This window comes from Triturus cristatus, chromosome 11 (genome assembly GCF_964204655.1).
Source record: "Triturus cristatus chromosome 11, aTriCri1.1, whole genome shotgun sequence".
Classification (NCBI taxonomy): Eukaryota; Metazoa; Chordata; class Amphibia; order Caudata; family Salamandridae; genus Triturus; species Triturus cristatus.
Genome location: NC_140594.1, coordinates 185,784,967 through 185,805,174, shown reverse-complemented (window position 1 = coordinate 185,805,174; position 20,208 = coordinate 185,784,967). Strand labels below are relative to the sequence as shown.

At 52.1% G+C, this 20,208-nt stretch overlaps 1 protein-coding gene across 2 annotated transcripts in view; it reads left to right on the top strand.

Moving 5' to 3' along the window:
- Positions 1-20,208, top strand: part of HECTD4 (HECT domain E3 ubiquitin protein ligase 4) — a 2,430,065-nt gene that overhangs the window by 2,278,739 nt on the left and 131,118 nt on the right. For both annotated transcript variants that reach the window (XM_085634374.1, XM_085634373.1), the window contains one exon: positions 7,176-7,342. In XM_085634374.1, the coding sequence (XP_085490500.1) occupies positions 7,176-7,342 (167 nt within the window). The remainder of the gene's footprint in view (positions 1-7,175; positions 7,343-20,208) is intronic.

Genomic DNA, 20,208 nt, shown 5'->3' with positions numbered 1-20,208 from the left:
CCTGTCACTACTGCGTGCAAGCTTCTCAGCTTCTGCGTGATCGAGGATGCAGTACCCACAGACCCCTTGGGTTGGGCGAGCAGAGGTCAGGCTAGTCCACCACTCTCCTGGCAGCTGCTGCCTTTAAACCCCTTTAGTTTGCCCTCCTACCATCATGGGCATCCATTGGGAGGCTGGATACGCCATCACCTGCACCACTGGAGGTCTATAATCTCAGACCGCTGGAGTTATTAAATTGCCCAGAAGGTCTACTCCCTCCTCTTCGTGACCACCCCCTCCACCCATGCAACCCACTTGCGACAGGCAGACCATCTCTCTTTGCTCCGCTAGGAAGTGATGGATCTCTTGTCCAAGGGAGCCATAGAGAGGGTGCCCATGCCAGAAGTAGGTCATGGTTGCTATTGCAGCTACTTTCTGGTGCCCAGGAAAGACAAAGACCTTCGTCCTAATCTAGACTTGCACCCTCTCAATTTCTTCCTCAAGAAGAAGTTCAGAATGCCCACGCTCGCTCAAGTCATGTCTGCCCTGGAAGCGGGAGACTGGATGGTAGTGTTGGACTTGCAGGACGCATACTTCCTTATCCCCTGAAGAGAGATGGAGGGTTGTGCCCTCTCGATTGGTTAACGTCGGTAAGGAATAAATGTCAGACGTTTTGCTGATGTTTATCAAGTGCTTGTTTTTTATTTATATTTCCATAGATAAAGTGCAGACAGAAACTATTTCTGTCTGCACTTTATCTATGGAAATATAAATAAAAACGAAGCACGACGTTGACCAATCGAGAGGGCACAACCCTCCATCTCTCTTCACACTCAACTCTACAATGGCTCTTGGGTGTAGCCATTTACGAGGAATGTGCCACAACTAAATTGGGCCCTGACAATTGTCCAGAACTTTCCACCCAAACAGTAACCTATACTTCCCTATCCCCACTGCCTACCCACAAACGCACAGGGCCCTAGTTTTTCACACTAGTACTCAGTTTTCTTTGTGGCTCCGCACTCCTGGCATGGAAAGTCACGAAAGGAAACTGACGTCAGCGCACCGGCATGGTGCCTATATAGGTACCGCACACATCACTTTTTAACCGGACACCACCTACCGGCATGTAGGGGTACAGCGGATAAAAATATTCCGGATTCAGTCTGCCGCCTCGGATAATTCTAGGCTAAGGAATCTGCAGCTAGACAGAGGCTCTACCAGATAAGTTGTTAGCAAAGGTATGTTACTTTTTCATATCACATTGACCTTTCTGCTCCTCCCCTTATCACATGTCGGCCGCAACTATTCTCCCACATGGCATCTCAGATCACACTTCTGATCTTCCTAGGCACAGACTTCACATCTCGATGACCTATCTGGTGTCTAAATGCATGGTGCTTGGTAGATGCAAAATATTTGAGCTATTTCACACGAACCAGGGTTTTGTCTCCTCTGCTAGCATATGATGGGCAGCTGGCAAGGTCAATGTTAGAGGGGTTGCCAAGACATATCTCTGCGATAGAAGATAGCAAACCAAAAACATACTCCTGTGCCAGCCGGAGCTAGAAAGGGCATCACTGTGACAAATTAACCTGTTGGAGAGCATCGATTTGAAGAGTATATGGACACGGAGATAAGTCTGGATAACTACCCTCTTGGTTGGCCACCATGAAGCTACATTCCAGGATAGTCCCTGTAATCCTGGACGTGTCTGGGTAAAACAGTGTAACGCAGTGGTTATTTCAACAACAGCTGCAGAAATTTACAACAATCAAGATCTGATAGGGAACAAAACAAGGTCAAATCTAGTGGATATCTTTCTTCCATTCCTAATGCAATTAAGAACAAAAGAACTACCTGATATTGTCATGCTCAAAGAAACACACCTGGTTGGGAACTCGTGTAATGCGATGCACAGATGGGGCTACACGATGATCTCACACGCTGGCTTCACATCTAATTCGCTAGGTGTGGGTATTATGATGAAAAAATAATTTCCTCTCTCTGTAAACTCCACTTGGGCCAATGATCGGGGCAGGTATATTGGGGTCACGGGTAAATGGGAGGGGCAGGCCATTACGCTTATGTCAATCTACGTACCACCAGGTCTACAAACCACCACATTTAAAGACCTTAGCGCTATACTACTAGAATTACCGGATGAGTTGCTAGTGCTTGGGGGGACTTCAACTCCATAGTTTCAGGCACATTAGATCGCCACCCCGTGTAATAGGACAGTCGTCACACTGGTTGCCAGATTTTCTGGAGGCCATGGAACTTGTTGATGGGTGGAGAACATACAACCCAGATAAGTACAATATACGTTCCATTCCGGCGCACACCATAGTCTCTCCCGCCTCGACCACATTATAGTCCCTGCACCACAAACCACGTACATTCATGAAATCAGACACTTAGCTAGGGTCATCTCCGACCACTCCCCATAATGAGTACATATAGTCCTCAACAGAACACAGGTGGGGAGAATTGCCCCCATCAACCCGTGGTATCTACGGGATCCAAAAATTTGTAAAGACCTGATCAAATCCATAGATGACTATTTCCGAGAGAGTGAGAGGACGGTGGATTCTCCTCAAACATTATGGGAAGCCTTTAAACAGTGATCTGGGGTCAATCCCTATCATTAATATTTGGGATGAAGAAAGATAGACACAAAGATATCTCAGATGCTGAGGCGGAGATTTACCAACTAGAACAAGAACTAGAAACAGGCATGATACCTGAAGCACTTCACTTACTCCGCTTCAAACAAGATAACTATAGGGCGCTAGTGACCGATAAAGCCAAAACTCTGGGGAGGGACAAGATGGGCAGAATCTACGATCTGGGCGACAAGGCAGGGAAACTTATAGCCTGGCTTGACAAAAAAGAGTGGGCTAGCAGACTTGTCCCTGAGCTTAGAGATGCAGAGATGACTCCCATAACGGTCCCACAGGCCATTGTCAACCAATTTGCCGACCATTTTCATACCGTATATACGTCCATAGCACCATACTATAAAGACGATTCTACCGAACACCTGAGGGATATCTCTCTCCCTACACTTTCGGTTGATGACCGTAACTTTCTTGATAGCGACCTGACTACAGATGAAATAGCACTTGCGATACGATTATTAAACTCCGGTAAGGCATTGGGTCCCAATGGCATTCCAATTGAACTTTACAAACGTAGACCAGATAAACCAGCTCCATATTTAAAGGCCATTTACGAGGAGAGCCGGGAGTGGGGATTATTGCCAGTGGATCAGAGGGTAGCCACTATTGTTACTATCCTCAAAGAAGGTAAATCCAAAACCGACTGTGCATCATACCGCCCTATCTCGCTCCTCAATGCAGAACCTAAAATCCTGGCCAAACTACTGGCTAATCGGTTAGTAAAAGTAATAGGGGGCCTAATACACCCGGATCAATCAGGCTTCATGCCGCACAGAAATACAGCACTGAATCTACGCAGGGTCCATGGTGTTCTGTGCAGAGCGGCCACTATCCAAGAACAGGCTATAATTGTCTCCCTGGATGCCACTATGGCATTCGATACCGTTGAGTGATCCTATCTCTTTGCATCGTAAAGATGGGATTTGGTCCGGGTCTTATACAGTGTCTACGCCTCCTCTACCACGAACCTATGGCACAAGTTGTAGTCAACAACAAAAAATCGGACACATTTCAGCTCAGTCATGGGACCCGCCAGGAGTGCCCTCTCTCTCTCCCCTGCTATTTGCATTGGCCAGGAACCCCTTGTGGCATGGATCCGGAGAGATCCGGTTATACGCGGACTGCGCTGGTCCCCTAAATGGGAAGACCGTATTTCCCTTTACGCAGATGACATACTGCTGTACCTTGCCTCCCCCAAGAAATCCCTGATTGTGGTCCTTGACATCCTGGCTATATTTTTGAGGTACTCCGGGTTCAGTGTTAACTGGCAGAAATTCCTCCTTTATGCCCTCGGGGGAGAACCGCCCCCGCGAAATTGCCCAATACAAACTACTACAGAAGGTTTTAAATATTTGGGAATATTCATCTCCCTAGATCAGACACTTCGTTATAACCGTAACTTCGTCCCACCACTGCAGAGGCTCAAACGGGATATAACTAGCTGGAAAGCACTTCCTATCTGGATGTTTGGTAAAGCAGCTCTTTTTAAAATGATGTCGCTACCCCGATTTTTATATGCATTGCTTAAGTCATCTGATCCTGTCCCAAACTCGTATTTTAGAGAAATTGAAGGGCTCCAGCGAGATCTATTGTGGGACGGAAAACCACGCATCGCATTACACAAACTCACACTCAATTGGTATGATGGGGCATCAGCGTACCAGACATCAATAAATATTTTTGGGCAGCACATCTTGAGGCTATTAAGCACGGCATGTATGGTCGACCTGATGACCCCGGATATAACATGGATAGGTGGCTCCTCCCTGCTGGGGGACTTACAATCGGGTGCTCTATTCAAAACCGGGTAGATATCCACTCACGGGCCCTAATAAACATTTGACCGACGTCTGGCATGCAGCTCGCTTGAGTGGGGGCAGAAACCCACACTAGCAACTCCGCAGTGGGACTCCCAAATGCTGGGTGACTTATGGAGATCAAAGGGATTTGATAAATGGGAACTTATTGGGATCTCACGTATCAGGGACCTCTGGGACAAGGGTGAGGTGAAGCCCTTTACCACACTTCAACAGCAACACGAGTTAGCGAATTCAGAACACTTTCGCTATACACAGGCCCATCATGCACTTCAATCGCTTCTTACAAAAGGATCCTCCCCTCCTGAAGCCTCCCCCCTGGAAGACAGGATACTTGACCCGAAAAAACCATATCTTTAATATATAAAAAAACTGATAAACAACATGGAAAACCCCCTCCACGCACTACGGGAAAAATGGGTGAAGGACGGCACTGAACTGGACGATGAGGAGTCGCAGGAAGCAGTGTCCTCCCCTTGAATAGTCGCGATCCCAGCACGCCTTAGATTGGTACAGCTCAAAATCCTCCACAGTGTCTAGGTCACGGGGCCTCGGCTGCTACATATGGGAGTGTCCGGGGAAGGGACTGTAGAAGGGGGTCCACACAGCTAAGCACATTCATCCGTATAATTTGGGACTGCGAACATATTCAATCCTACTGGCGATAGGTACATGATGTAATCAGCGAAGTACTAACAGTCACTCTCCATCCGGAGGCTCGTAGATGCTTCCTAAACATCTGGGAGCCGACAGACCTAAATAATCATCAAACGCAATGGGTTACACTTGGGCCAATGGTAGCAAAAGGAATATTGCACAGCTCTGGGGAGCGGTACATGCACCCACGATTGTAGACTGGAAAAAAGACCTGGATTGGTGCATGTACAGGGAAAAGACAGTCTACATAGCCCGAGGTTGCCCCCAAAAATGGTCCAAAATTTGGAACCCCCTGAATTCTTATCGGGGGAATATATGTAACCCGCCCCGTAGCATCGAGTACTATGATGCCCCTACTCCGTAACATGTAATGAAAAGTATTGTTGTATTTTTGATCACTGTCTGTCTCCGCTGTATGCACACGTGCTAAATCTTCTGTACGGTATGTTTTATGTTGACAATTGTTAATAAAAAGAATCTTTTCAAAAAGAACTATTTGCACCTCTCATAATGGAGGAAATAAAGATGCCCTCCAAGACATGAAGTCTGGTAAACCCCCCAAGCCCAGATGGCTAAACCATTGAATACAATTTCATGAGATTCTCCTTCCTCACCTTTTTTTTAATCTCTATTCAGAGGCGGAGTCCAAAGGTATGTTCCTGCCAGAGCTAGACTTGGTCACTAGCATGGTTATTCATAAAGTCAGGCAACGCATAGACCAGTGCTCCTACTGTAGACCAATCTCATTGACTAATTTTGAAATTAAAATCTTCATGAAAGCTATCACCAACAGGTTTCAACAAGTTTTGCCTACCTTGATCCACCATGACCAGTGCGACTTAATGCCGATGGCTCCGACACTTTTAGCTCTGTCGACAAGACTTTCCTAGATAATGTCCTTGCTCGAATGGGAGTGGGCCCCAGATTTCGGAGACACAATAGAATTGGATTACCAACCAAGGAGTCATCTGGCAAAGTTCATGCATGAAATCATTCCAAGATCTCCAATCACGCGTTGGGTAATTTCATAAATATTTGCTATTACGAGATGCACTAGTGAGTCATCAAGCCGCATTACATGACGTACCGGAATATAATCCCTTGGAAGCTAAACTCGTCATGGGACTGGTGGGAAAAGGGGTTATCTCCTAACTTTACCAATACCTAAAAATCCACACTCCAGATAAATTCCTGGCCCTTCGGCAGAAATGGGAGTGCTGGGTGGGTCTCTTAGACTATGGAGATTGGTGAGATGCCTGAATGGTGCCCCCCACTATTGCCATTTCCTTGCGCCTCTAACTAATCCAGTTGAAATATTTGTATGTTACCTATCTCACTCTCCCACTCCCTCTTGCTTGCCCACCTGGTATCCACCCGGCCTGCTTTAGATGTACCCATCAAGATGCAGACTTCTTCCACATGGTTTCGGGTTGCCCCAAATTTGCTGAATACTGGGGGGACATTAGGAGAATGCTCTCTTGGATCCTGGCAGCTGCACTTACCTTACCCCCTAAGGGTATCCTGGCTGAGAGAGACACCGCTCGTTGCCAGAAAACTCCATATGCGCTCAAACTTTCAACGTGGTGAAACCATATGGACTGGTGCAAATTAGTGGAAGAGTGAGTCTTGTTAGCCAGAGGGTGCCCATGCAAACATGGGAAAGTGTGGGGGAATGATGGGAGTATCATGGACTATGTAGCCAAACCTTTGTTACTTGATATGTTAGTGCCTCGTTTGAGGATGAATGGGACAAGGTGTTGATGCACGGATGTCATACGGAATGTTATCTGTAATGGTTTCCATGTTTGTTTCGAAAATACAATACAGTTGTTGTACCATTGCACTACTTCATGAGGACATTAAATGAAAAGCTATCTTGCGAAAATGTTGTATAATTATTATTTTCAAATCCAAGGCATTGGACTTATAATTATGGGTATTGGCTCCATTCCCACCATGACATATTCCACTTCTTTTCGCTAGTATTTTATCTATTTTGCATTGTTCTTTAGCACTTTACTTATTTTTATTTTTGTCCTAGCTCAACGATGAGACTGAATTGGAGGCCCTGTGTGCAGAAATAGCATCTCAGCATCTTATAACTGAGAGCCCTGATTCACCGAATAAACCCTGCTGCAAATTCACATATCTAACCATGAGTGGTGAAGAAGTTGAACTGTGCACCAGAGGCAGACATATTCCTGTTGTGTAAGTTAACAGTTGTAGGATAAATAAGACATCTGATTTAGTCTTCAATGTATCATCATAGTTTCCTTTTTTACATCTCCCTTTTGAAACTTCTATCGGGTTCAGCTTTTACTGCTATATGTTCCAATGAAAAGTTGAAAGGTCCGGTGCTCAGTGCCACAGCTAACTTGCGATTTTTAGCAGTTCCTTGACCCAGAGCTTCCTCAAGACCCGGTTAACTGCATTGATCCATTAGATTTCACAACTTTAGCAGCACTTTAAATTTACAAGGGCTCTGTGTTCGTGTTAGGAGTAAACTCAGCTATAAACAGTGAATGTGTGCAAGTCTGCGGTGGCTCCTTCTGAATAACCTGCAAATGTAGATGGCTTTGCTTTGGACATGCACTTCACCCATAGTCTACAAAATATACTTTTTAACCATGAAAAAAATGTTTTGGATCAGTTTACTAGCAGTTACTTTTACAATATAATTTAAGACCATTTGGAATGAGGAATAGATGGGCCAATGAAAAAGTAACAATGTACACAAACCAAAATAGTGAAAAGTTTAATTTGCTTGCTGCTAGTCACCCCCTTCAAAGCGTGAGTTTACTTTTAGATCTTGTCAGTGGTCCAGCGAGAGGGTGTGTTTGCCGCCCTATGGATGAGATAGTTCAGGATTTAATCACTTGCTGCTTAGAATTTGGCAGGGTCAATTCAGACCTTAGTATTCTAAACTTTGATAAATTAAGTAGTTGTTATATTTGATAGTAGTAGCTTTTGATATTTACAGAAAAAAACAAAAGGCAAAATTGTGGTGCATTCTCTATATAAAAACTATTTATTTATTGCCATTCTGCCATTTGGAAATCTGTCCTGAGGTGGTGAATTTTAGAAACATCCAAGCTCATGAGTATGATTCATCAGTCCTCTTTGTTCGCTTTGTTTCTTTTTGTATTTTGACTTTCTGATGGATGCATCTAAGTAGATTTTTCACCTTTTTGATTTTTTTCTAGACACCATACTGGATGTAGAATATTTTCATAGCACCCCTGTTAGAACTGACAGCCTTAGGGAGGTCTTCCCCCAAACCTTTTGCCTTCACTCCCCCTGTTTTGCTGGTACTCTTTTTTGTTGGCCATAGAGCTCTGTGCACTTTACCACTGCCAACTAGTTCTAAAATACTGGTGCTCACACCTTTAAAAATGGTAAAATTGGTTTACACCCAATTGGCACGTTTAATTTAATTATAAGTCCCTAATAATGTGGTACTACATGCACCCAGGGCCTGTTAATTAAATACTACTTGTGGGCCTGCAGCACTTATTGTGCACCCCACTTAAGTAGCCCTTTTAAAACATGTCTCATGCCTGCCGTTTCACCCTGTGTGCAGTTTTTTTGTTTGAAAAACATTTTTATTGAGTTTTATATATAAACACGAACAGTGCGCTCACAGTGACATCCATTTACAACACCACTGTACTGCACCAGATGAAAGATAAAAGCATGTGAAATTGTCCCCCCCACAGAAATCATTGAAGTTGTATACTTTGAAATAGCGACACCTGATCCCTACACCTATGATCAGACAGTGGAAATACAGAATCTTGTGCTCCCCGGGTCCCCAACGCCGATCCCCATGCAGTTTCAGATGGATCCCGCTCTGTTCCACCCAGTCCCCCCATATCTTGAATTGTTTCTGGGGACATCCCTGTGACAAATAGATCGAGCGGTGCATCCCCATACAATGGTCTATGCCCTTTGCCCAAGGTTCTACCGCAGACTCCTCCACGTCCTTCCATGCCCTGGCGATGTCTCTCTTGGCAACAATTAAGCCCAGCCACAGGAGTGCCCTCTAGTATCATGTGCCTCCCAAGTCATCCGTGATGTGGAGAAGTATAAGTTTGGGATCCCGTGGTACAGTCCAACCCAATACCCCCTAGAGTTCAGTGCCAGAACGTATGGAGCAAATCACCCTGCAGATTGACGCATCGTAACCATTAACCCATTGGGTTTAGGCCCGTCCTATGAAGTCTGGCTCTAGTGGAGTATACTCTATGGAGCACCTTTAGTTGAATCAGCCGAAATTGGGATGCTGTCACTGCCTCTCTAGGGGTCTCTACCCCTCTCTCCAATCATCATCAACCAATAGGCCCAGGTCTCCCTCCCAAGCCATCCAAACCCCTGCCAGGGTGTCCGGCATGTTGCGCAGTAGCATTTTATAGAGTTCTGACAAAATGTACTCCCGGAGGTATGTGAGCAGGATTTTGGCTTCCAATGGGGAGAACTCTGGATCAGTGTCTAATTGTTTCATGGGGAAGAGGGCATGCCAGAGCTGCTGATAACAGAACTGGGTGCTGTGTAAGTCAAACTCGTCCTGCAAGTCCTGGAAATATTTATGCATCCCACCTGTGAACACGTCCCCTACTGTTGAGATTCCTATAGTATCCCAGGCCGAAAAGCCCAGCAAGGTGGCCACCTGTGGCAAACTAGTACCCCGCCACAATGTAGTCTCCAATGCAACGCGGTTTCCCAGCTCACCTTCCCAAAGGACGCATTCCAAATCTAAAACACCACCCGCGTAGGCGGTGAAAGATATGCGGGGATATCCCCCTCGTATAGCCCACCTCATTTGTATGTGGTGTTTAGGGGAGGATCACGGCACCACAGACTGTACGCAGTGCCAACAGTTGAAGCCGAAGTCGCGGCGGGAGCGCCAGATGAAACTTCTCTCGGCGCGTATCTCCAGGTCAACGTCCTCCCCTCGCTCTGCTTCGACGGACGGCTTCAGATTCGGCCGTGGTCGTCGTCCTCGCCTTTCTCCGATGTCACGTGAGCGTCGCTTCCCGGTGGGTAAGTGTCGCAGTCTGTCCCCGGGGACTGGTTTCTGGCCTCCCGGGGGCGTGGACTCTCCGCGGGTGATGCTGCCCCGCGTGTCATCCTATCCACCGTTTCCCGATGTTGGGGCGTCGAGAGTCCAAATGGAGACCTACCCGGCGGCTTTGCAGGCCTCGCAGGCGTCTCCTCCTCCTTCCCCTCCTGGGGCATCAGCGGATCCCTCACTCTGCGCAGGGCCCTCTGTGTCGGCGCCGGTGGCTCCGGCCCCGGCGCCGACTGGTTCCAATCCAGGCTTGGAGGATGTGGTACTGTTGGGGTGCGGCTCCTCTGGGGCACCTCCTTCAGGCCACGGCGTCTCTGCCTCGCCGCAAACTCCCACGGGAGTCCCTGTGGTGTCGCGGGAGGTCGCCGGGGCTCGGGTCGCATCCCCGAGCCCCTCTCGGTCCTTTGACAGGGTGGTCCTGTCTAAGGCCGAGGTGACGCCGCTACGGTGCCGGCAAGGGCTGGACCGTGCTGGACCGTGCGGAGCCACGGAGGTCGGTGGACCCTCCTCGTCCCGCTCTGGGTCGAGGCTGAGGGGAGACCCCTCGTCTCTCTCCGGGCCCCTCTCGTCCCTCCACACAGGTGGCTGCCTCGTCGGCGGGCGAGTCGGAGGTTGAATCGTCCCTGGCACCGCCACATGGGTTGCCGAACAATCTTCGCCTCATTCTGGGCCGCGACTGTCAGAGGGCTTCGTGCCACTCCCCTGGCTGGTCTCGATCCCCCGCACAGGTGGCTGCCTCGGCGGGGGTCGGGTTGGCATCACTCAGGCGCCGCCCCAGGGCCGGTGCGGCTCCAGCTCTACTCCGGTCTCCACTCCGGTCCCCGGTGCGGGGTGACTTGGAGGTCCCTTGTCCGGCGACGCTGGCTGGTGCCGACGTCCTACCTCAGGCAGCGGATTCTACGGCTCCGTACAGGGGTCGTACCACGGATTAGTCTTCAGACGCTCCTCCTTCTCCGAAGGCATGCATATTGGTGTCGTCCTCCCCGGAGATTGGTCGCCGTGTGGTGTCTTTTTCACTGGCGTCGAAGGGCGGCTCCCCGCCATTCCTGGGGCAGAGGTGTTCGTCGGAAGTGCGGCAGGTCCCTCATTCTTCGGCTCCTTCTGACTTCCAAGTCTGGCCCTTGCCTGCCCCGCTTGGCCTTGGGGACGGCCGCCTTAGTTTGCAGCCGTCGCCCACGGAGGAGCTGATTTCTCCACCACGGGGCCCTACAGAGGCGGGTGCGGCCTTCGCTCACGCGGCGTCCAAGGCTGTGGGCATCTTGCGCATGGGTGATCCGGTGGCTCACTTTCCGGCGGACCATCTACTGGAGGTCCTCCACCAGGGCTCTGGTGGGAGGGGAATCTTACTTCCCTTTGAAGGTTCGCTCCTTTCTTCCCTGACGGGGGCTTGGAAGCGTCGTGCCTCAGGGGACCCAGTGCCTTAGCATCTTCTGCACCGGCACCTCCCGGCGCCGAGTGACCTGGCTGGACTCTTGGGGGCGCAACATGTTCGCCTCGACCAGCGCGGCCCTGCGGGCCCTTAACACCTTGTGCATGCTGGCCGGAAGTTCTTCCAAAGAGGGTTCCCATATCTTGGGACTTAACGTACCCTATGTGGGGTAGTGGTAGCTGTCATATGGCTTGCGCTCTGCTAGAGGGATCTGAAAGAAACACGTTAGTTAGATTCCTCACCTTAGAATATCCCCAGGCGTCAGACTGGATCCGGAAGATTTTTCGTCAGCAATACCCCTTGCGCGTCGCTAGGCGTCATCTGCGGCTCCGCGTCCGTCGTCGGCGGCGTGCGCCGGAATGACGTCGTCGGAGTACTTAGACGCCGCCCTCGCGCGCTGACGTCAGTTCTTCTTTTTTCCGCGCCAGTAAGCGCAGATCCGGGAGAGCTACCCCTTTAGTCAATTTTTGACTAACTTTTTGATCCTTTTTGATCCTGTCTATCGACACCGGTGCCGGTAGGATGCCTGGGTTTAAAGCCTGTACGGACTGTAGCCGATTGATGTCGGTTACGGACCATCACCGCCGGTGCCTGTACTGTTTGGGCCTCGACCACGACGCGGAGTCGTGCTCGGACTGTAAGGCCCTGACCTCGAAGGCTAGACGGGAGCGGTCCCGTAAGCTTCTCGAGATTCGCCACTCGGCTCCGCGCGTCTCTCGATCCCGGTCCAGGAGGAGGTCCAAGGATCGGTCGCGGAGCCGCAGCCGACGTCACCATCGGTCGTCTGGATCAAAGTCTTCGGGTAAGTCGAAGCATTCCAAGAAGTCCAAGAGACGTCATCGCTCTTCGGACTCCCCTCGCCGGTCGCGCGACTCGGTCGAGGGTCAGGGTGGTTCCACCCCCGCGGCTCCGGCGGAGCCGCAGGCGCCGCGTTCGTCCCCATACCCTCCGGTCCCTGGGACTAATGCGACGCCGGCGGAAGTCAGTGCCTTCCTCTCGGCCATGAGGAACCTGGCTCCGCCGTCGGCGCCCGCTGGTGCGCCTTCGGGCCCCGCGGACCCGACTGGGTTGCCTTGCCAGCCGGCGGCTCCGGCCCCGGCGCCGTTGACGGCTCCGGCCTCGACGCCGCAAGCGCCCGAGGGACCCGTTCTCGAGTCCCCGTCGACGCCGGTCAACCTTGTCACTCCTCCACCGGCGTCGACTCCGGTTCCACCCCCGACGCCGACGTCGACTCCGCTCGACGCCGTGCCCCAGTTTAGTCCCGGTCCGGGCCCGGCGCCGGTCCGGCGTCGATGGACGCCGAGATCGACGCCGCTAGAGACACATTTTGTCTACCGCCCGGCTCCGTTACTTTCTCCCTTACACCAGGAGTCGGATGAGGGGGACTACTGGGAGGGATCCGAGGATCCTATGGCCCATCAGGCCCAACTGTCCCAGGACTGGGCAGATGAACTGGGGGAGGCCAGTGGTCTGGATACCTCGCCAGACACTGGATTCATCTCTCCTCCGACTGTGGCTTCGGAGGAGGGTGCTGCTTTCTCCGTGGTGCTGCGCAAGGCGGCCGCAGCCCTTGGGCTCGAGCTACCTGCCGTGGCTGTGAGGACGAACGTCCTCACTGAGGTGCTTCAATCTGCAGCAAGCTCCACTGAGCCTCTGCTGCCGTTCAATGAAGCCCTCACTGACGTTCTGCAGGGCACCTGGTCCAAGCCCTCCACAGTTCCTCCTGTGGACAGGAACGTTGCCAGGCGCCACCGCCCTGCTCCGGGCGACCCCAGTTTTCTGTCCCAACACCCTACCCCTGAGAGCCTGGTTATCCAGGCCTCCACCTCCCAATCCTCTTTCCCGACCGCCCCGCCGGACCGGGATTCCAAGAGACTGGAGCAGTTTGGCAAGAAACTGTTCTCATCCCTTAGTTTGGGCCTGCGGTCTTTGAACACCGCTTGTCTCTTGGACCGTTATTCCCACTCTCTGTGGGATGCGGTGGAGGACGTGCTGCCCCTGTGTCCGGAGGAGGTCCGGACACGACTTACCCAGGCTCTGGCCGATGGGAGGGATGCCGCGCGACATGCCATACGTTGTGGGCTTGACACCACGGACTCGCTGGGTAGGGCCATTTCCACCACTGTGGCGCTTCGACGTCACGCCTGGCTGCGGTCCACGTCGTTTTCCGGCGATGTCCAGAGCACTCTCATGGACATGCCGTTTGATGGCACTCGCCTGTTTGGCGAGAAGGCGGACAGTGCGCTGAACCGCTTTAAGGACTCCCGGGCTACGGCCAAGTCCTTGGGCCTCTCGGCCCCGCGGTCGCAATCTTCCGCTTTTCGCCCCTTTCGTGGCCAAGGAAGGGGTGCCTCCTCACGTGCGCCTAGCCACCAGCCGCAGAACCAACCTGCGCGCGGTCGCGGACGTGGTTTCCGCCGAGGCGGATCTGGAGGTCGACGAGGTCAGCCCACATCCACCCCGGCAGCATCCGCCTCAAAGCCTTCCTAGTCCGAGCTTTCAGGCCCATTCCACGCCAGTGGGCGGCAGAGTTCGCCATCACCTGCTCCACTGGCGGTCCATCACATCGGACAGGTGGGTGCTGCAAATCGTCCGAAGGGGCTACTCCCTCCCCTTCGAGACGACCCCTCCAGCCATGCCACCGCAGCACCACCGTATCTCGGGGGATCACTTGCATCTTCTCCACGAGGAGGTTTCCGCCCTCTTGGCCAAGGGGGCCGTCGAGCGCGTTCCAAGCCCAGAAGTAGGTCGTGGTTGTTATTCCCACTACTTTCTGGTTCCCAAGAAGGGCAAAGGGGGCCTCCGCCCTATCTTGGACCTTCGGAACGTCAATGCCTTCCTCCGGAAGGAACGGTTCAAGATGTTGACTTTGGCTCAGGTTCTAGCTGCCCTAGACCCCGGAGACTGGATGGTAGCGTTGGACTTGCAGGACGCTTTTTTCCACATCCCCGTCCTGCCGGCCCACCGGCGTTACCTGCGGTTCACGGTGGGCCAAGAGCACTTTCAGTTTACCGTGCTCCCCTTCGGCCTCACCAGTGCCCCTCGGGTGTTCACGAAAGTGATGGCGGTGGTCGCAGCTCATCTGCGCAGATCAGGGGTTCCAGTCTTCCCCTATCTCGACGACTGGTTGTTGAAGGCGGGCTCGCCCCAGACAGTCGTCTCCCACCTCCAGACTACGGCGGATCTCCTGCATTTGCTGGGGTTTTCCATCAACGTGCCGAAGTCACACCTGAGTCCCTCTCAGAAGCTCCTCTTCATCGGAGCGGTTCTCGATTCGGCGCAGTTCCGGGTCTATCCACCGGAACAGCGGGTCCGGGATATACAGGCCCTGATTCCCATCTTTCGGCCTCTATCCTGGGTTTCGGTCAGGCTAGTGTTGCGGCTTCTGGGGCTGATGGCCTCCTGCATCCTACTAGTGCATCACGCCAGGCGGCGCATGCGGGCTCTGCAGTGGGACCTGAAGTTTCAGTGGGCCCAGCATCACGGCAACCTGTCCGACCATGTCTTGATCTCGGAGGGCACTGCACAGCAGTTGCAGTGGTGGCTCACGGACCGCGATTGGGTCATGGGCAGGAGCCTCTCCCTTCCCCAACCGGAGCATGTCGTAGTGACGGATGCGTCCCTCCTGGGATGGGGTGGCCATATGGGAGAGGCGGAGATCAGAGGCCTCTGGTCTCCGGCGGAGTCTCGTCTCCACATCAACCTGTTGGAGTTGAGGGCGATCCGACTTGCACTGAAAGCCTTCCTTCCCTCTGTCAGGGGCAGTGTCGTGCAGGTGTTCACGGACAACACCACCGCCATGTGGTATTGCAACAAACAGGGCGGGGTGGGGTCGTGGACCCTTTGTCAGGAGGCTCTGCGCCTCTGGACGTGGCTGGAACACCAGGGCGTCACCCTAGTGGTTCAACATCTGGCGGGCTCTCTGAACGCCAGAGCGGACGAACTCAGCCGCCGGTGCATGATGGATCACGAATGGCGTCTGAACTCCGAAATGGCGCAAGGTCTCTTTCAGCAGTGGGGAGAGCCTTGGTTAGATCTATTCGCCACCAAAGAGAACGCGCAATGTCAGCAGTTCTGCGCGTTGGAATTTCCAAGGCGGCACTCGCTCGGCGACGCTTTTCGTCACAATTGGAGTTGCGGACTGTTGTATGCCTTTCCGCCTATACCACTTCTGCCCAGAGTGCTGAAGAAGATCAGGCACGACCGGGCCCAAGTCATCTTGGTGGCTCCGGATTGGGCACGAAGATACTGGTATCCCGAGCTACTCAGTATGTTGACCGATCCCCCGATACGTCTGCCCCTTCGGGAGGATCTTCTGTCGCAGCAGCAGGGGACGGTCCTCCACCCGAACCTGTCCAGCCTCCACCTCCATGCGTGGAGATTGAGCGGCGGCAGTTGATGCCATTTGACTTGCCTCCTGAAGTCTGTGATATCATTCTGGCAGCCAGGCGTCCCTCCACAAAGACGGTATACGCCTGCCGGTGGAACAAATTTGTGGCATGGTGCACAGCAAAGGCTGTGGATCCCCTTTCCGCCCCTCTTTCTGAGGTTCTCCTCTTTCTTGTTTCTCTGGCCCGGCAGGGCTCTGCCCTGGGCACCCTGAAAGGTTATCTTGCTGCCATCTCTGCCTTCTTGCGGCTTCCTGATCAGCCTTCTCTTTTCAAGTCCCCTGTGGTTACACGCTTTCTAAAAGGCATTACTCACACGTTCCCTCCTGTCCCTTTTGTAATGCCTCAGTGGGACTTGAATCTGGTCTTGACATTCCTGATGTGCGCTCCCTTCGAGCCTCTTCACAATTGCCCTCTTCGTCTTCTGACTCTTAAGACTGCTTTTCTGGTAGCCATCACCTCGGCTAGACGGGTGAGTGAGCTCCAGGCTTTATCTTCAAAGCCTCCTTTTCTGTCTGTTCATCCGGACAAGGTTGTCCTTCGGCCTCGTCCCTCCTTTCTTCCGAAAGTGGTGACTCCATTTCATCTTGGGCAGTCTGTCACCTTGCCCACCTTCTTTCCGCCTCCGCATCCTTCCAAAGAGGACGAGAGGCTCCACCGTCTGGACCCAAAACGTGCGCTCTCCTTTTATCTGGACCGCACAAAGCAGTTCCGGGTGGACGACCAACTTTTCGTTGGATACGTGGGTGCTAAGAAGGGGAAAGCTGTGCACAAACGGACCATCTCTCGGTGGGTCGTTTTGTGCATCAAAATTTGTTACTCTTTGGCAAAAAAGGACCCTCCTGTTGGGCTGCGCGCCCATTCTACTCGGGCCACAGCGGCTACTACTGCCTTGGGACGGGGAGTCCCTTTGCAGGACATCTGTCAGGCGGCGACGTGGGCTTCGCTACACACGTTTGCCAGGCATTATTGCCTTGACAGCCAAGTCCGGAGGGATGGCTTCTTTGGCCGTTCTGTCCTCCAGGACTTTCTGGTGTGATCTTGGTTCGCAGACCCACCACCGGGGATGGTATTGCTTGGGTATCTATTCTAAGGTGAGGAATCTAACTAACGTGTTTCTTTCAGATGAACAAGTTAGATTCCTCACCGACCCACCCATCCTCCCCGTTCTGCGAACTGACATCTAGGGTTAAGGTTATCCTTTTCAGGCCCCTAGATTTTATTTTTGGCACCAGTGTCGGTCTTTGCATGGCTCTGCGTTCCTGGCGCGGAAGGCTATGTACAAGAACTGACGTCAGCGCGCGAGGGCGGCGTCTAAGTACTCCGACGTCATTCCGGCGCACGACGCCGACGACGGACGCGGAGCCGCAGACGACGCCTAGCGACGCGCAAGGGGTATTGCTGACGAAAAATCTTCCGGATCCAGTCTGACGCCTGGGGATATTCTAAGGTGAGGAATCTAACTAACTAATGTTTCTTACAGATACATCGTTACCGAAGGTAAGTAACTTGTTCTTCTGGTCGCCTTCGGGTGACTGTTCTCCATGGCGTTTAGGTAGGTTGCTTTTGCTTCCTGAGGTCGTGTGCGCGGCCACTCGTAGTGGTGGCCCGGGCATCTCCTCCTCTCCCTGCTCCTGTCCTGAGGTCTGGGATGATCCTGTGTCTCCCTTGCCAGGCGTCGCCTACTCGGCCTTCCTGGGGCCTCGGGATGTTCTTCTTGCTTCTGGCTTGACTGCCGGCGCTGTTCCGGCTGGCAGGCTGCTCTCCATCTGGAGTGGGTTCGCCTTCTTTTCCCTAGTTTCCTTGGGTCCTCTAGGCTTCTTCTTCTTTTTCTTCCGCTTTTCCTTTCTTGGCATGGGGCGGAAGCTATGTTGCCTTGTGGGGGAGTAGGGTGCATCGCCCTCTCAGTCCTTGCCCTTGGTTCCTCTGCTGTGAGTGTATGAGCCTCTTCAGCCTTCTTTCCCTCCTACATCCCCTTGGGGTCGGTGGGGTCCTGCTTGTGGGGGTTGCCTTGGCCTGGCAGGGGCGAGGTTCTCCCTGGTCCACAGATCTGGTCCCTTGTGGGGCCCTCTGTTCTGCATTGGCTGGTGGGGTCCTTTCGCAGACCCTCCTTCCCAGGGGGTATTGCTAGGGTATCTATTCTACGTGAAGGAATCTGCGGCTAGTAGTCTCTATCAGATGTACGAGTTACTTACCTTTGGTAACGATGTATCTGGTAGAGACGATTCTAGCCGCAGATTCCTTCACGGCCCGCCCTTCCTCCCCTATTCTGCGAGGACCCTTGGTGGGGGGCTGTGTCTCCTGTGAGTGCCTTCTTTGTTCTTGACGGGTGGCTCCGTCTGGGGGCGGTTCATTCCTCCTTTGGTCCTTTGGAGGATGGGGTTCCAGTGCTCCGGTGCCCTGCTGCTCTGGCTACTCCAGGTTTGGGGAGGATTGCTTCTATCCCTGTCCTCCCTCCCCTCCCTTCCTTCCATTGCTATCCTCTGATTAGGAGTCCTCTGGCCATGTCTTGCCCTTGTCCCTTGTGGGTGGTTGCCCTCTAGGTTGGGGTGGCTTGGAGGTTTGTTGTCCCTGTCTGTCTTGGGACTGGTCCCATTCCTTGCTTATGATGAGGGGGGTGGGCTTCTTACGTGTGCCATGACTTTTATGCCTGTTCTTGCCTTAGGGGCACAGGGATGGGAGGTTGTCTATGTGCAGGCAGGGTGGCTGCGCGGGTTTCTGCTTGTTCTTCTTTCCCTGCCCTTGGGGCTGCGGTGTTGGCACTACTCCGGTGGTGTTGTTGGTCACCGTTTCTTTCCAATTTTTCTGCTCTTCGCACACTGTTTCAATGCTCCCACAGTTTTTTATCTGGTGGTTCAGTGTTGTGGTGTGGAAAATTTCTCCGAAGAAAACTGACGTGGGCGCGCTGGGGCGGGTCTTATGCGGAGTCGCGTGGTGTCAACCCGCCCCCGGGGCGCAGGGATGCTGTGGCAAAAAGTTTCCGGATCCAGTCTCACGCCTGGGGATAATTCTACGTGAAGGAATCTGCGACTAGAATCGTCTCTACCAGATACATCGTTACCGAAGGTAAGTAACTCGTACATTGACGCCAAACCTTTGGCTGGGCACGGATCAGAGGGGGAGCCAGATTGCAGGGCTTTCATGATTTCCAAAGATTTATCCATGGTGATAGGAGGGAACTGCGCAAAAGACGGTCCCCTTATCTGAGTGTACGGGGATAGAAGCTCCAGACATTCACCCTGGACTAGGTACTGCACAGGGAAAGTGTCTTGAATATTTGTAATCTTTTCGTGGAAGTAGGAGGCTCAATGGCTTGTCCATGCTTCCGTGGGGGTGAAAGGCCTCACAGCCGCGCTCGGAGATGAGAACTCTTTTACTATTTTGAAAATGTCTTTACTTTTATTAGCTGCCAGGTCAATTTTTGCGGAGAAAAAAGCTTTTTCTCCTCATAGACTGTTTTATAATGTGACTTTAACGCCTGTTTATAAATTATTTGTCTTTGCTGCCAAAATTCTTCCGCCAAGCCCTCTCCAGGCATTTGCAGGTTCTCTTACTTTACCTGAGGGCATCGGAGAACCATGGGGCCGAAGCACTAGCGGCCTTAGCAGAACGCGAGTATGGGGGTGCGAGTTCCCAGGCACGGAGCTGAAGCCAGTTTTCCAGACATTCTACATCTTTTTCGAGATTCCCACTGAATGGAATAGGATGGTTACTAAGGGCATAGCTCAGGGCATCAGACGTAATTTGGTGGAATGATCTAAAGCTACTCGTGCGAGGTCTTCCCGTAAAATTTAGGTGGTTTGGTTCTATCTTAATCGTAAAGTCGAGAAGGGAGTGATCAGGCCATACAAGGGGAAGGAGAGTGCAGTTTCTATTTTTTCGGTGGAGAAAATCTGATCCAAGGTGTGACCTTTCTCATGAGTAGGGTGATGAACATAGGGGGACAACTTGAAGATATCCAAAGATTCCTGTAACCCAATGGACTCTTGTTTAGTTGATTTGTCCATGTGGATATTAAAATCACCTAGCAATAGACAGTGTTTGAATTTGGTGACCAAGGGAGAAACCACATTGCTAATAGACTCTAGGAACCTGCTGGCAGGACCAGGGGGTCTATAGCTTACGAAGCCTGCAAGTGATTGATGGGCAGATACCACCATATGGAACACAAGGCTTTCGGCTCCTACTA